At 51.8% G+C, this 17321-nt stretch overlaps 1 protein-coding gene across 11 annotated transcripts in view; it reads left to right on the top strand.

Annotated features, from left to right (window-relative positions):
- The first annotated feature begins 717 nt into the window (after positions 1-717).
- The window catches only part of TNXB (tenascin XB), a 56333-nt gene continuing 39729 nt past the window's right edge, over positions 718-17321 (top strand). For 5 of the 11 annotated variants that reach the window (XM_032340788.1, XM_032340791.1, XM_032340790.1 and 2 more), the window contains exons 1-4: positions 1078-1310; positions 10176-10586; positions 10966-12804; positions 13303-13418. In XM_032340788.1, the coding sequence (XP_032196679.1) occupies positions 10187-10586; positions 10966-12804; positions 13303-13418 (2355 nt within the window). In that variant the 5' untranslated portion in view covers positions 1078-1310; positions 10176-10186. Of the gene's footprint in view, positions 802-1077; positions 1311-10175; positions 10587-10965; positions 12805-13302; positions 13419-17321 lie in introns of those variants that run through there. The other 6 variants (XM_032340786.1, XM_032340794.1, XM_032340793.1 and 3 more) reach the window with 3 other exon arrangements.

Genomic DNA, 17321 nt, shown 5'->3' on the forward strand with positions numbered 1-17321 from the left:
TGCCTGCTGCCCTGTCCTCTGGTGTCAGTCTTCTTGTCTCTGCCTGAGGTCAAAGTGCTTTCTTCCTCCAGCCCCTAAATCTCCTTCCCCCTGCTGCGCCCCTGCAGGTCCCAGACATTAACCCTGTTCCTCTGACTTCACCCTGCCATTCATATCCCCACCCCCATATCTGCCTCTCACCTCTAGCGCTCTCCATCCCTAAGCCTCTCTCCTAAACCTCCTTCCTAACTTTCCGGCTTCCCTTCCCTGTCTCCCCTGAACCCCAACTTCCTTCCCAAGTCTTGCATATCCTGGTGTTCAGCAAAGCCCTCATCTAGCCAGTATCCAAGCCTCATCTGCCATTTCTCTGGAATTTGCTGAGGTGCGACAATAAAAAGGGGGCAGTGATCCCAAGCTGAGAACCGGCAGTGGACTGAGCAGAACAGATGCGGAAAGGCAGTGCCTCTCAATGGGGACAGGGCAAGTAGAAATAGAAGAGAGAAGACTCAGGTGGGAACAATGGGACCAGGCAGGGATAGGTGGGGACAAGGAGTTCCAGAGAAGGCCAACTGCTGGGGAGGGATTTGGGCTTGGGAAGGAGGTTTCTTTCCCCACCCCATGCCCCACTCTCTGCTCCGCATTGCTAGGAGAGAATGGCAGGAAGAGAAAGAGCGGGTGCTGGGCAACAGGCAGGTGGGGCAAGATCCAAGCTGGAGCAAAGTGGTGGGAGAGGAGGTGCCAGGGAAGGAGGAGGGAGAGGGGCTGGCCATGGGCAAGGGTGTTGTTCGGGAGGAGAACTTGGTAAGAGAGCAGGAGCATCAGGTAGGGAAACGGTGAGGGGAAAGGAGAAATGGCATAAGGATGGGGGATGTCAAGTTGGGCAAACATTGGGACGGGAGGAAGAGTACAAATGGGACAGGGAAAGGATGTGGGAGGTAGGACCAGGGATTGGGGGGCAGGACGAAGGTATTGTGGGACTCAGTGATCCCAGACAGGGAGGGAGGAGGGGTGGCATGCGATGACGTTGGGAGGGCCTGGCAGGGACTAGAGGGGTGGGAGGACCTGCCCTATCTCCGCTCCCCTCCCTGACCTCATGCTGGTCCTCCCCTTCTCCTCCCCCTGCTCACTGCAGGCTCCCTCCTTCTTGCTGTCGCTGCTGAGATCGACAGTTGGGTCGCAGCTCAGTGAGCCCCTGCTGCAGGAAACAAGCAAGGGGACCTCCAGGGAGCTCAGGCTGCCGAGGCACGGTAGCCCTGCCCTATCTTGAGGACTCCCTTCCCAAGGTCAGGAACAGGGCAGGTGCAGAGGCACTGCAGTCGCCTGTTGCCCAGGTAAGGAACATAGCTCTGGGAAGAACAAGGGAAGAGCTGGGGGCTCTATCCTATCCCTACCCTGGCAGAGGTGTAGCCGGAGAGCTCGCAGGAGAGCCTCACAGAGCAGACTTTCTGTTAGGACAGAGGAAATGGGACCTCGCACTAGGGACTAGACTCCCTGCGGAGGGTGTGTCTGGAGAGATGGGTCAGCGTGTGGTGTGTGTGGGGGAAACGGGTGTGGGCACGTGGAGTAGGGGCTGTGGGTGCCAGGGTTTGGACAGGATCAGTGGGTGGCAGCAGGGTGGAGGTGGTTATCAGGAGGTAGGACTCAGCCCTGGTCAGACTTGGTGGGGGGGGGGGGCGGGCTAGAGGCTGAGCTAGGGGACAGCTGAAGCTCAGGAGGAAAGTGCTGGTGGAACCCCAAGTGCTCTGGTTGGAGTGGCTGAGCTAGAGCTCCAGGAAGGTGCCAGAGGGAGCCTCTCAGCATGTGGGTTGCAGGGTCTGGGAGGGAAGTCTGGGGGTCTTAAGCCTTTAGGAAATGGAGCAGAGTCAGGATTCCCAGGTCTGGGAAGGGCACAGAGCCTGCGGGGAAGATCCTAAAACTTGTTCTTGGCTGAGAGCTCTGCACCCATGACTCACGGTTCAGTGGGGTTGGGCTGACTGAGAGATGCCTCCAGGGGCACAGGGGCTCCGTCTTCCTTCCGTCCCGGGTTCCAGGCTCTCCATGCTTCTGTCCGTCTAACCGCCCCCCCCCCAACGCCCCACTACACGTGACACGCCCTGGGTGGGGTGGGCGGGCCCCTTATCTCGCCTGGAAAGAATTTAATGGCTTGGAAACAACTGGAAATGGAACTGAGAGGAACTACTGGGAAGCAAGTCGGAAACACCACAGCTGCCGGCTGTCCGCTGTCCGCTTCCAGACCCCGCCCCCCACATCCCTGGCTCCCTCCTCCCCCCTCCTCTCTCTCTCTCCCTGCCTCCAATCCCTTGGGGACCTGGCACCTCAGTTCCTCAAACTCCTTTCCCTTTGAGTCCTGGTCACCCAGTGCAGCACCAGAACCTGCCTTGCTGTCCCTCATTGCCCCCTTAACTCTTCCACTGGGGGCCCAGAAATCCTTTCTCTTACTTTTTCTATTCCTCTGGCCCATTAGTTCCCCAGAATAAGGGACATCTGGATCCCCCAAATCTCTCCTTCTTGGCACCTTCTTACCTCCTGGTTCCAGCCCGATATGTGGAACCCTCCCTCATCTCCCTCCTTCCTCTCATGGTCCTGGAATCCTTCTACTTTCACCCCTCATGTGACAGGAGGGGCAGAGGGAGGCAGAGGGGTGGGGCCCAAATCCCCCATCTCTGGAACATCCCTCATGGAAGCCAGCCCTTCTCCACACCTCTTGGGACCAACAGTCCCTGATGAGCGAAGTGTCAAAGTTGGCCACCACATGAATACCAGGCAAGCTGAGTCACAGCTGGGATGATGCCCCCACCTCTGCCAGCCCTCCAAGTGTGGGGACAATGCCAAGGGTGTGAGGCCTCATCCCCCCTCCCCACCACAGAAAGGAGCCCCAGACAGCCATAGGGGCGTGATAAGGGGGAGATACAAGAGATATCCAAGTTCTTTCCTTTCCTAGTGCTGAGAGAAAAGGGGAATTCTTCCAAGAGTTGGAAGTGCGAAGCTGGAGGGGTGGCTGTGACAGAGCAGGAGAGGGGATGGGGAGGGAGACGCTGGGTCATGAACTATGGAGGCTACTCCTCTCCTCTCAGAATTGCCTCACTACTTTCCCAGTCCTCTCCTTCCTGTTACAAAGACTCTCTTCCCCTCTGCCCCAGCCTCGGGTAAGATGCAGGATCCAATGGCTGGGGTGGGTTCCAGACAACTCGCAAAGCCCCCCGGGGCTGTGGGGCACCAGGAATCTCCTGCTTCCCCCTGGGGAAGGGCTTCCTCTTTGGTTCTCCTCATTTCACCTATGTTCTCTGAATCACACACTGCCCTCTGAGAACCATGAGAAATTGACTTTCTTAGGCATCACCCAATGAATGCGTGTGGAGGAAACACGAAGAGGAGATTGTGTGTGTGTGTCCATGCGTGCGCACCTCCGCACACACGTGAGCCTGCAAAATGCAAGCTAATTCGGATGGATGTGTGTATCTGTGTACCAGTGTGTTCATACTTGTATTTGTGGATGAGCGCACACTTGGGTGTACTTGTATATGTCCGTGTATTTGTGTGTGCACATACCCCTTGGTTTGCATGGCCTTAGACAAAGTGTGAAAGTTTTTGAGGGTACCTCAGAACTCACCTTGTACCCAAGGCTACACTCCAAGCTCACAGGCTGAGGGGCCCAGGGATGGAGCACTGCCTGCCTGCCAGACCTTTCTCCCTGGGCTTCTCTGGCCTCTTAATGCAGAAATGCTCTTTCCCTGGCATCCAGCTTTCCTTCCGTCTCTTCTGGGCTGGTAGCTGTGTGAAGGATGGCTGGTCGCCCTGAAACTCTTTTTTCCCAGACTCGGAAGAGAAGTTTCAGAGTAGCAAGCCAGGAAGAGTGTGTGTGTGTGTGTGTGTGTGTGTGTGTGTGTGTGTGTGTTAGGTATCCTCCCTTCCCTCCTCACCAATCAGTGTTTTCACACTTGCCCTGCCTTCCTCTCTCTGCCTCTCTGGTCCCAAAGAACTGGGCAACCACCCACACCTCTGTTTAGCCCTTCACCCCAACTGAACCCTCCACATTCCACTGCTCACCACAGCCCCCTGTCCTGGCTCACCCTGAACACGTTTCTAACCCTGGTCTCCCTGTGCTCTCCAATCCTTGCCCCAAGGGGTCCTACAAACAAACACAGCTGGGCACCAGTCCCCAGATCAAGAAATAGGATATTCTTAGCACCTCAGAATTGCCCTGCCCTGCCCTGCCCCTGCTGTCACTACTCCTCCAGGAGCACCACACTTCTGACTTGTGACGGAAAGATTAGCGTAGATTCTCCTCAAATTTCATATACATAGAATTTTTTAAAAGATTTTGTTTATTTCAGGGAGGGAGACAAAGAGAGCAAGCATGAGTGGGAGAGGGGGAGAGGAAGAAGCACACTCCCCTGCTGAGTAGGGAACCAGACACGGGGCTCAATCCCAGGGCCCCAGGATCATGACTGGAGCCGAAGGCAGACACTGAACCGACTGAGCCACCCTGCTGCCCCCGTGTACATAGAATTTTACAGCATGTTCTCCTTTGTGTCTGGCCTCTTCTGCTCAACCCCTTATTGGTGAGATCCATCCCTGTTACTACAAAGTTGTGGTTTGTTCCCATTGCCTTATTTTATTTTGCTGTATGAATAAGCCACACTTCATTTCATCTATTCCACTGATGTGAGATATTTGGGTGGTTCCCAGACTGGGGCTATTAAGAGTAGTACTGCTATGGTGGGTATATTGCTGAGGGTGGGATGGGTGGATCCGAGTGTTAGCATATAGCTCTGGTAAATTTAGGGGGATCATGCTCAACACTTTCCCAAAGTGCTTGTTCTATCTGGCCCTGCCAGAATCCACACCTGGCCTTCTCTCTAGCCTGGCTTCTCTGTCTGAGCTGCTGTTTCTGTCCAACTTCCTGTCCCAGACACTGTCCGTGGTCCTAGCCCTGACCTTGGTCCTGTTATTTCCAGCCCTGATGCTATTCCTCAGCTTAAATTAAACTTTTCATTCACTCATATGGTCAGTATTTATCAAGCACCTAATACATGCTAGATGCAAGGATATGACAGCCAAGAAAAAAATCGAGTGCTATGCCTGCCCTCATGGACCTTACAGTCAAGTGCATAAGATTGAGTATGGACAAGAAAGCATTAAAATAATCCCACCAATAAATATATAAGTATAAATTGTTATACATGCTACAAGTGGGAGTTACGTGACTCTTTTAAAAATCAGTCCTGTTACAGGACTCTTTGATATAACATGTTGGGGGACCTGGGCAGGAAAGGTTCCCTGAAGAAGCAATGTGAGGCTGAGATAGAAGAGGAGGCCATGAGGAAAGGGAAGAGCACTTCACACAGAGGGAGCACCATATACAAAAGCCTAGGATTGGGAAGGGCATGAGAGATGTAAGGTCCATGGGACTGGAGTGGAGAGAGGGAAGGAAGTATTGTGAGAGATGGGGTGGGAGAGGTCAGCAGGGGCCAGATGATGTAGGACTGTTTGTCAGTGTTTGAAGGGGATTTAGAAGGGAGACACTGGAGAGTTTTTAGGGGGAGTTGGACATCCTAGTTGCCTTTATGAGAATGTCAGGGGCAAGAGTAGAAGCAGAGGGACAAGCTAGGAGGCAAATGCAGTTGTGAAGCAAAAGCTAGGTGATGGCTTGAATTCTAACTCAAAGAGAGAAAGAGAAATAGGGAAATTAAAGAGATGTTTATGAGAAAGTAAGGGAAATATCACAGAATATGGTGGCATTGATGGGGGTTAGGTTCCTAGGTTGTAATGCTGGATGAATGGTGGGGCCGTGAGCTGCAGTGGAGAACACAGTGGAGGAGGGAAGGGATACAGGAAGGGTGGCCATGAGTTCATTTTCAGGTATGCTGAATTTGAGGTGCCCAAGAAGAGTTGCCAAGTAGGTAGTTGTATACATCACTTGGAGTTAAGAGGAGATGACCAGGCTAGTTTATAAATTGGGATATAGTTTGGAAATTAAAATCCTGAGTCTGGGTGAAAGCACCTAGGTGAGTGACTAGAAAAGTGGGTCTCGACTTTAGCTGCACATAACAATCACCTGAGGTGCTTTTAAAAAATACTGGGTAAAATTCAGTGCTTCCATTACTCTAGGCACATTTCAGGTGTTTGAGATCCACATAGCCCTCCTCCTGGCTACTACACTGACAGCCGAATAGAAAAGGCTGTGAAATGGAAGATGTAGTCAGCGGTATCCAGCGATTTTTGAGACATGTTAAGGAAGATGAAGACAAATGTCTCTCAGATTTTGTGACACTGAAATCTTTGGGCAAGCGTAGGGAGAGCTGTCTGATAGGTTGAAAGGAGTTGGGGAAGCCATATGAGAGAGCACTGAGGTAAGCATGGGATGGGATATGGGGAATTGAAACAGTGAGTACAGATAAATCTTTGACAACTGAAGCCATGAAGTAGAGGAAGGAAATATGTGCTGGCTGGAGGGAGTATGAGATTGGGGAAGATTTTGGTTGTTGCTGTTCAGAGAAAAAGCAAGAGAGAGAGCATGAGCACGTGTGTATGCATGAGGGAGGGGGAAGGGGCAGAGGGAGAGAGAGAATCTCCAGCAGACCCAAAGCAGGCCTCGATCTCACAACCCTGAGATCATGATCTGAACTGAAATCAGGAGCTGGATGCCTAACTGACTGAGCCACCAGGTGCCCTGTTGTTGTTGTTTTTTAAGATAATACTTTCATATTATGAAATACAAAGTGTATAGCTCAATTAATCTTTGAATATGTATACATCTGTTTAACCACCACCCAGATCAAAGTGCAAAATATTTCTAGTGATCCTGTCTTCTTTTTTTTTTAATTTTTAAATTTTTAAAAAATATTTTTATTTATTTATGTATTTGACAGACAGATCACAAGTAGGCAGAGAGGCAGACAGAGAGAGAGAGGAGGAAGCAGGCTCCTAGAGAGAGCCCTATGTGGGACTCGATCCCAGGACCCTGAGATCATGACCTGAGCTGAATGAAGGCAGAGGCTTTAACCCGCTGAGCCACCCAGGCACCCCTCTTCTTTTTTTTTAAAGATTTTATTTATTTATTTTACAGACAGAGATCACAAGTAGGCAGAGAGGCAGGCAGAGAGAGAGAGGGGAAAGCAGGCTCTCCGCTGAGCAGAGAGTCCGATGTGGGGCTCGATCCTAGGACGCTGGGATCACAACCTGAGCCGAAGGCAGAGGCTTTAACCCACTGAGCCACCCAGGAGCCCCTCTGATCCTGTCTTCTAATAGTAAAGATTAACTGCCTGTTTTTGCACTTCATGTAAATACCATCACTCACAAAGATCTCTTTTTGAATCTGGTTTCCTTTGCTAGCATTGCATATATGAAATCATCTCTGTTATTACATGTAGCAAGAGGGTGTTTTCATTACTGTGTTTCATTGTGTGATCATGCCACAATTTATCTGTTCTACTATTAATAGAACTTGTTTCATTTGGCTAATATGAAAAAAAATCTCATGTACATTCTTGTACATATCTTTTGGAGAATATATGCAGTCATTTCTGTTGGATATTTACCAAGAAGAAAAATTGCTGGGTTATGGAATTGCTTTGTAGATACTGCCTAACAGTTTTCCAAAGAGGTTACACTAATTTATGTTCCTGCCTTCAATTCAGGAGAGTTCCAGTTGCTTCACATTCTTGCCAATATCAAGCAACAACATCTTTAATTTTAGCCATTCTAATGACGATATAATGGCATCTTGTTGTGGTTTTAATTTGCATTTCCCTGGTTACTAGTTTTGTTATACACCTATATATGTTTGTTTTCCGTATGTTTATTGGTCCTTTGAATATATTCTTTTCTAGAGTAACTGTTTAAGACTTTTGTCAATTTAAAACACTGGGTTGCCTGTCTTTTTTTTTTTTTTTAAGATTTTATTTATTTATTTGACAGAGAGAGAGAGAGTGAAAGAGGGAACACAAGTAGGGGCACAAGGAGAGGGAGAAGCAGGCTTCCGGCTGAGCATGGAGCAGGGCGCCAGGGCTAGATGGAAGAACCCTGGGATCATGACCTGAACCCAGGTCAGATGCTTAATGACTGAGCCACCCAGGCACCCCTGAGCTGCCTGTCTTGTTTTTTTTTTTTTTTTCTTTTTAAAAAAATTATTTATTTTTAAAATTTCTTTTCAGTGTTCCAGAGTTCATTGTTTATGCACCACACCCAGAGCTCCAATACGTGCCCACCACCAGGCTTACCCAACCTCCCACCCCCCACACCCCCAAAACCCTCAGATTGTTTTTCAGAGTCCATGGTCTCTCATGGTTCTTCTCCCCCTCCAATTTCCCCCAACTCCCTTCTCCTCTTGCCTGTCTTGTTTTTGTTTGTTGTTTTGTTTTGCAGGGGTTTCTTATTTTAGATTTTAATCCTCTCTCTCACTCTCAGTCAATATCTGTCTCTATCTCTCTCTCCCAACCCCACTACCTCCCAGCATTTCTCATACATCTTATCCCAGGTATGACTTGTATTCTTATTCTCTAAGTGGTGTCTCTAGATGACCAGAAGTGATCAATTCAATGAGTCCTAATGTACCCATCTCTTTTTTATGGTTAAGTTTTGTGTAAAATCTTTCATGGTTAAATTTTATGTGGTTAGGTTTTAAGAAATATTTGCTTACTCTAAGGTTGTAAAAATTTCTCCTATTTTTCTTCTATATGATTGTTCTGAAAGGTATTGCTTGGCCTTTCATAACTAGGCCCATTAGATTAACTTCAAATCAATTTCTATATGTGGACATAAGGTAGGAATAATTTTTTTTTTCATTTGGATCTTTCCTCATTTATCAAAAAGAGCATCTGTTTTCTTTTCTTTTCTTTTCTTTCTAGTTTTATAGTTAAGTTGTTTTTTTATAATTTCATTAACAGATAATGTATTATTTGCTTCAGGGGTACAGGTCTGCGAATCATCAGTCTTAACACAATTCACATCACTCACCATAGCACATACCCTCCCCAATGTCCATAACCCAGCCACCCTTCCCTCCCACCCCCCACCCCTCCAGCAACCCTCAGTTTGTTTCCTGAGATTAAGAGTCTCTCATGGTTTGTCTCCCTCCCTGGTCCCATCTTGTTTCATTTTTTCCCTCCCTACCCCCCACAACACCCCATCCTCCCTCTCAAATTTCTCATATCAGAGAGATCATATGATATTTGTCTTTCTCTGATTGACTTATTTCGCTTAGCATAATATCCTCTAGTTCCATCAACATTGTTGCAAGCATCCATTCTCTTTTTAGTTGCAGTGCCACCTTTGTCATTTTATTAGATGACCACACATGTGTGGGTCTATATCTGGACACTATTCTGTTCTATTTATCTATCCTTGCACCTTTATCAGTTTCTATATTTGGTAATGTAAGCACTGAGGAAGAAGGATTTTCCCAAACAACAGGAGATACTTGAGCTCCTATAAAAGCTGACAGAAGGATTTAGTGGAGAGTGAGGGATTGAATAAAAGAAAGAGAGAGGATAGTCTTCACCTAAGAAGCTAGTAGGAGCTGGATGGCAGGTGCTTGTGGAAGGATTGGCCTTGTACACTCATCTGCTAATCCATTCAACAAAAAGGTGTTGGGCAGCCCCTGTGTGTCAGACACGGACATACAGCAGTGCCAGGATAGACGAGGTCCCTGTTGTCACATTGGTAGTGGGAGAAAGAGAATAGACAAGGACCCACAGGAACAGGTGATTCATGCAACAATAAATGCCATGAAGAACATGGGCAGGATACTGCCACAGAGTAATGGAAGCCCATTCCCACATGGCACCAGGGAAGGTCTTGGGATGTAAGAAATGTGAGGTCACATTTAAACCAAGACGGAGCCAGTCATGAAAAGCATCCCAGACAGAACATACAGCTAAAAGGCTTAGACTAATGTAAGGTTGTAATATCTGTAGAACAAACAAAAGACCAGTGTGGATGGAAAAATACAGACAAAAAAGTGGGAGGGGGGCAGGGAGCTGGGTAATCAAATAGCATCAGAAAGCAAGGTAGAGACCAAATTGGCCCAAGGAGGCTTTCCCTTAAGTTTGGGCTGAATGTGGAGTTTCCCATGCATAGGAGTTGATAGATTAGTCATGGGTGATGGAACTGTGGGTGTGTATATTGGGGGAGGTGGGGAGCTATCTTGTCTCCTTCTCTGTAAAGCTGCTCACATGTGCCCTCTCTCCCTGCAGCCTCTGGAGTGATGCCAGCCCAATGGTTCCTAATATCCAGACTGGTCCTTTTGGTACTGCTGGGCACAGTCAGAGCAGGCCCTTTCTCTCCACGGTCCAATGTGACACTCACAGCCCCCCGGCCTCCTCCCCAGCCGGGGGGCCGCACAGTGGAGCCCGTTGGGGGAAGCCCCTCTTCTCGGCTTTATGAACACACTGTGGAAGGAGGGGAGAAGCAGGTGGTTTTTACCCACCGCATCAACCTGCCGCCTTCAGCCGGTTGTGGTTGTCCCCCGGGCACGGAGCCCCCTGTTCCTGCTTCAGAGGTACAGGCCTTGAAGGTCCGGCTAGAGATCCTGGAGGAGCTGGTGAAGGGGCTCAAGGAACAGTGCGCTGGGGGATGTTGTCCCGCTGCAGCCCAGGCTGGCACAGGTGGGTAGATGAGGGGAGAAGGCACCAAAAAAGAGGAAGGTGGGGAAGTGGTTCAGGTGTAGGTGGGCATCACTTGTCCATAAAAGACCTTGGTATGAATTAGAAAAAGCATCTCTTCTTTCCCTTTGGGGGTGGAGAGTGCAGCCCCCAAACTCAGAGAGAGAAGTCACTAGGCTCTGTGTCAGCACTTCCCTCCCCTGTCCCCAAGCATATGATAGGGCCTTGGGAGGCCACATATATTGACTAGAAGTACCTGGAAACAAAGATGACCTTATGAAATGAGCCCCGCCTTGCTGGAGGGGCTCATGCAGGAGAGCACCGCATGGGCTTCTTCCCCCTCCCCAGAGAGATTGAATCCTGCCTCTCCCTCTTACTCCAGGCCAGACAGATGTCCGCAGCCTCTGCAGTCTCCATGGCGTGTTTGACCTGAGCCGCTGTGCCTGCTCCTGCGAGTCAGGCTGGGGTGGGCCCACCTGCTCAGACCCCACAGGCGCTGGGGTGCCCCCCTCCACCCCACCCTCAGTCTCCGGGTCCTGCCCAGATGACTGCAACGATCAGGGTCGCTGTGTCCGCGGGCGCTGCGTGTGCTTCCCTGGTTACAGCGGCCCCAGCTGTGGCTGGCCCTCGTGCCCCGGGGACTGCAACGGCCGTGGGCGCTGCGTGCAAGGAGTATGCGTGTGCCGTGCTGGCTTCTCCGGGGACGACTGCAGCCAGCGCTCCTGCCCCCGGGGCTGCAGCCAGAGGGGGCGCTGCGAGGACGGGCGCTGCGTGTGCGACCCCGGCTACGCTGGCGAAGACTGTGGGAAGAGGAGCTGCCCCCGAGGCTGCAGCCAGAGGGGGCGCTGCGAGAACGGACGCTGCGTGTGCGACCCCGGCTACACTGGCGACGACTGCGGGGTGAGGAGCTGCCCACGGGGCTGCAGCCAGAGGGGGCGCTGCGAGGACGGGCGCTGCGTGTGCGACCCCGGCTACACCGGCGACGACTGCGGCTCGCGGAGCTGCCTGTGGGACTGTGGCGAGGGCGGGCGCTGCGTGGACGGCCGCTGCGTGTGCTGGCCCGGGTACGCGGGCGAGGACTGCAGCACCCGGACGTGCCCGCGGGACTGCCGGGGCCGCGGGCGCTGCGAGGACGGCGAGTGCATCTGCGACGCAGGGTACAGCGGGGACGACTGTGGAGTGCGCAGCTGCCCAGGCGACTGCAACCAAAGGGGCCGCTGCGAGGACGGCCGCTGCGTGTGCTGGCCGGGGTACACGGGGCCCGACTGCGGCTCGCGCGCCTGCCCCCGTGACTGTCGGGGCCGCGGGCGCTGCGAGAACGGCGTCTGCGTGTGCAACGCGGGCTATAGCGGCGAGGACTGCGGCGTGCGCAGCTGTCCCGGGGACTGTCGCGGCCGGGGCCGTTGCGAGAGTGGCCGCTGCGTGTGTTGGCCCGGGTACACAGGTCGGGACTGCGGCACGCGCGCCTGCCCTGGCGACTGTCGTGGGCGCGGGCGCTGCGTGGACGGCCGCTGCGTGTGCAACCCCGGCTTCGCGGGCGAGGACTGCGGGAGCCGTCGGTGCCCTGGGGACTGCCGCGGGCGGGGCCGCTGCGAGGATGGCGTGTGCGTGTGCAACGCGGGCTACGAGGGAGAGGACTGTGGCGTGCGCAGCTGCCCAGGAGGTTGCCACGGCCGCGGCCAGTGCCACGACGGGCGCTGCGTGTGTGACGATGACTACTCGGGAGAGGACTGCAGCATAAGGCGGTGCCCGCGCGACTGCAGTCAGCATGGCGTGTGCCAGGACGGCGTGTGCACCTGCTGGGAGGGTTATGCCGGCGAGGACTGCGGCCTCCGTACCTGCCCCTCCAACTGCCACCAGCGCGGCCGCTGTGAGGACGGGCGCTGCGTGTGCAACTCAGGCTACACCGGCCCCTCCTGCGCTACCCGCACCTGCCCGGCGGATTGCCGGGGCCGCGGGCGCTGCGTGCAGGGAGTGTGCGTGTGCCACGTGGGCTATAGCGGTGAGGATTGTGGGCAGGAAGAACCTCCCGCCAGCGCCTGCCCTGGGGGCTGTGGGCCCCGGGAACTGTGCCGCGCTGGCCAGTGTGTATGCGTGGAGGGCTTTCGAGGACCTGACTGCGCCATTCAGATGTGCCCTGGGGACTGCCGTGGCAGGGGAGAGTGTCGTGAGGGCAGCTGCATCTGTCAAGAAGGTTATGCAGGGGAGGACTGCGGGGAAGGTGAGCAAGCAGCCTTCCCCAGTACCCTGGGAACCAGAGCCAGTGGGAAGGCCTGAGCCTGAAGGCTTAGGAGCCCAGGCACCCGGAGGAAGAGGGAAGGAGGTGAATTATTGAGCAGTGGGGCGGAGGGGGAGGGATGTTTGTGTGGAGGTGGGCAGTCCAAGTAGCCAGAGAGCCGGTGTCCACTAGGGGCAGCAGAACCCCGGGGGCACACCAGCAGGCAGGCCCTGCTTCAGATCTCTGATGAGCAGCGTGGGGGCTCCTTTAGTTGCTTTTCCAAAGATTCTGTGTTTCTGGAGATGGCGGTTGAGGGGGGGAGGTGAAGGAGACCCCAAGGCCTGTTCAGGCCTCTGCCAGTTTTGCATCACCTCCAGAGAGGAGCAGGAACTGGGATCAATCGTGCAGTATGGTCTGAGTACTGGGGCCTCCCATGGTAGGGTTGGGGGATGGGGGCTGCCTTGGGCTAACCACATCTCGGTATCTCATTCTCCTGAACAGAGGTTCCAGCCATTGAGGGCATGAGGATGCATCTCCTAGAGGAGACAACGGTTCGGACAGAGTGGACCAGGGCTCCTGGCACTGTGGATGCCTACGAAATTCAGTTCATTCCCACGGTGAGAGCTAAGCTGCAGGAAGTTGAGTGGGCCGGACTCAGAGGGGAGAGAGTGCTCACCTCAAGCCAGAAGTTCTGGGTAGTCAGTGGCCGAGTCCAGACTGGCTAGACTCCTGAAGCTGCTGTGAAGGCCTCCTCATCCCACCCCACACTTGGTCCAGAAGGCCTGTGCAGCATCATTTCACGGCTGCTGGAATGACCTCTGGTGACCATGAGCTCTGTCCTTCCTGAGGCTGTCCAGTCTGCTGCTGGTCATCACTGGTAGTTCTTTCTACCATCTAGAGCTGCCCCATTCTACATCTGTCCATTGGCCCTAAGTGGGCCCCCACCAGCGTCAGAATGTTGCCTTTGCTTTCCCCCACAGCTTCCGCCACAGGCTTTCAGGTATTTGGAGACATCGGCCATCTCCACACTCTTTGTTCTCCCCAGACCAACTCCCCTGCTCTCTTCACCCCTTTTCCCTAAGGCTTTGTTCTCTGAATTCTTCACATCCTGGGTTCCCTCCTCTAATGCCTCATGCTTTTTGCATTTGCCTCCAAAATGTGAGGGCAGACAGTCCAGTAGTTCTCCTGGCTAACTCGGAAGAGCCTGGCAGTTTTCTCAGAGTTGATGTGTATTAACTTGTGGTCACAAAAACTGTGAACTGTTTTGATCATATTTATCTTTTTTAAGTGACTTTGATTATAAAAGTCATGTAGGCTCAGTATAGACACTGTAGAAAATATAAATGAGGAACAGAGAAAGAAAGAAAAAAGATGACATTGGACTGTGTACACTTTTGTAGCCTAAATATAGGCCTTTACATGTGGCTCTGTTCAGTGTTATCTCTTTTGGTTTAGGCCAGGCTGTCTAGGCTGTTGCAATAATTTAAGTCTGTGAACTGGTTCTCCTGCCTCTATGTCATCAGTGCACTGCAAAGCATTCACTGTGTCTCCTTCCAAATTGCTTTTAAAATATTTGGGAGCACCCAAAGGACAAAGCCTTGTGGCCTCTCACTAGAGGCCCCCTTTTATGCAGATTGGGCTTTTATGATATGTTTGGCCTCCCAGTTCCCAATCATATGACATTTCTACTGTCTAACTCATGTTTTCTTGAATCTTCACACAAACATCACGGCTGATCTCCAAAACTCTGGAAGAATGAATAACTCCCAGGGCCTAAACCCTAGGAGGGCTCTAGGACAGAAGGAACAGCTCAGAGGTGCTGGCTGCCATCCCCATGCTAACTGGCCTGGTCATGCCAACTCTTCTTATTAGAGCCCCAAGACCAGACCCCTACTATGCTCTGTCTCTCCTCACTGGCTGGGAGAAGCAGAGGCAGAAGTCCCTACTTTGCAGCACAACCAATAGAGCTTGAGTTTTTTCCTTCTGTTAAAAAAAAGTTGTTTTTTGTTATAAAAATAATTTAATCACAAGACAAGAATTTGGCAACTAGTGAAAAAAACAAATAATTCTTGGCTGCTTCACACTAAAACAAGCACTGTTAACATTTTTAAGTGTTTCTCCCACTCTATTCTTCTGTGTGTATATTATTGACATAGTTCTGATCTTGAGAGGTTGGGACTTTTAAAAGGAACTTTCCCAAGAAACTTCAGAGAAAAAAGAATTAAAATAAACACTTGGGAGAGAAAGAGCATGCAAGGTAGCATTGTCCTCTGCTCTTAGTAGATAGGAACCCAACCTTGCGTGTTTCAAACTGTGGGTCTTCCCAGCCCAACCCTAGGCTTCCTCCCTCTCCAGGTGCCAGGTGGGGTCTACTTGGCCCATGCCCAGCTCAGCTTATCTCTGGGTATGAGCCTCTGTCACATTCTGAGTTCTCTTCGAACCCGAATGTGGAATATACACCTGTAAGATAGGTCCCCAGACAGCCCTTTTGCACTGCATCTTAGCCTGTGCTACTGGCCCTCCGACAGCTTTCTAAGCTTTCTGTGGCTGGTCCCTGGGATCGTGCCTCCTGTCCTGGCCAGCTCACTCTGTCCATTTCTGGGGGCACAGAGTGTATTGGTAGCTGGCTGTCCTCTGGCACTGCCATCTTCTCAGAAGCCTATCTCCACCTAACCCTTTCCCTTTTCCAGAAGCATTTCTGTCTCAAAGCCCAGCCCTTTGCTGTTCCTGGCAAAGGGACACACCTAGTCACTGGAATGCTCTTCAGAACACGGAAGAGGAACATTCCTCCTTCTCCCTGACTCAGTGGTTCTCAAAGCGTATTCCCTGCACCTGCAGCATGGGATTTACCTGGAAGCTTGTTACACATGCAGACCGCAGGACTCCAGTCCGAGCTACTGAATTAGGAGCTCTGTGACTGGAGCCCAGTAGCCTGAACTGTAACAAGTCCTCCAGGGGATTCTGCTACACCAGAAGCCTGAGGACCACTCAGTCAAGGAATGTTGCTATTTTGCAAAAAGTCTGGTTCCTCTCTGAATGTGAGAGGAAGCAAAAGGTAACTGAGGGTCAGTTGAAGAGGAGGATCAGGCACTCTGCAGCCTAGAACCTGGGCTGTGCCACACTTTCACTGGGACACAAGACCTCGTAGCCCCAGAAAAGTTTGTGTTTGGGGTCTGGTCTGAAAGAGGGAGGAGGGGGTGGTAAGCTCCAGAGCCCAACCAAGATGGTGCCCCCACCTGGAACCATGACATTGGTATGGAGAACGGGGTCAGAAACTCACCAAGGATAATCGGTGAAGCAGCAGAGCTGTCAGCAAGGGGAGCCAGCATCTGCCTAGAGAGCCTGTCTCAGACCAGACAGACGACAGATATGGGACTTTGAGGGATTTGTTCCCAAATGGATCTTAGGAGAGAATAAGAGGTGACTAAAAGGCTCACGTACGTGGTCTGAGGGAAAAGGAGAACTCAAGATGGGCTTGTCTCCCTGGAAGAACCAGACATCATCAGGGAACACCCAAGGGATGTGTATGTGGCGGGGGCGGGGGGGTAGTTATGTGTGTCAGGTTGGGTTGGGGACATAGGGGAGAGAGAACGAAAGAGAAAGTTCTGGCAAGGATGAGGACTTCACAGGCCTTCAGTTGAGACTCCTAGGCTGGACTATCCTAGGGCAGGGTGAGTAGGAGAGGAAGAGGGGGCCTGTGTGCCCAGGAAAACTTTTCAGCCAACAGAACTCTGACAAAGCTTTATTTCATCCTCAAGTCTACGTGGCCTCTCATCTGGTTTTATACTTTGGTATTTACTGTGTTGATTTCCCCACAATTTTCTTGGTTTAGGAGAGTACCTTTTGAAATTTCCAATCCTACTTGGCTGAATGGAGGTGTCCCCATCACGGCCAACATAGCTAAGCAGAACAGAGCGTCCTTATTAGCTGTCCTAGCTAGACAGCCCAGTGAAATTCAGGGCAGTTAGACTGCTCACAGATGTCCATCCCTCCTATTTCCCAGTGGCTGACCCTCCAAGAAGACCCTGCTGGAGCAGAGGCTGGCATATTCTTGGTGGGGTCATCATGGATAAATCATAATACCTTCAATGTGTCCTTGGAGGGTAGTCATTTGCTCACAGGCATGTATGGCTCAGAGATTTGGGGAGGGATTCGAGGCACCTTAAGATGTGGCCATACATTTAGCTACTAGAACATGAGCTGAGGCAAGAGACTTCTTTCATCATGCCTAGCATGATGCCAGGTACAAAACTGGGAAACATATTTGTGAGGCCTGGAGCAGATAGGCTTTGTTTTTGAGGGGCCTGCAGCCCTGCTCAGGAAACAAGAAAAGTACCTAAAGGGAAATGTCACGAACAGGGCTCACACCCACGTTACCAGCCAGGGGCAGGGTTTGTGGGGAGGAAGTGAGACTGGGAAGGTGCACTCCTCAGTGACGTCATCTCTTGTGACAGGAGTGGCCTTGGGAGGCAAGGTGGGCAGGGTTGCGTGGGGAAAGCCCAAGGGAGGATCCTGGCATG

The sequence above is a fragment of the Mustela erminea genome, chromosome 4, assembly GCF_009829155.1.
Source record: "Mustela erminea isolate mMusErm1 chromosome 4, mMusErm1.Pri, whole genome shotgun sequence".
Taxonomy (NCBI): domain Eukaryota; kingdom Metazoa; phylum Chordata; class Mammalia; order Carnivora; family Mustelidae; genus Mustela; species Mustela erminea.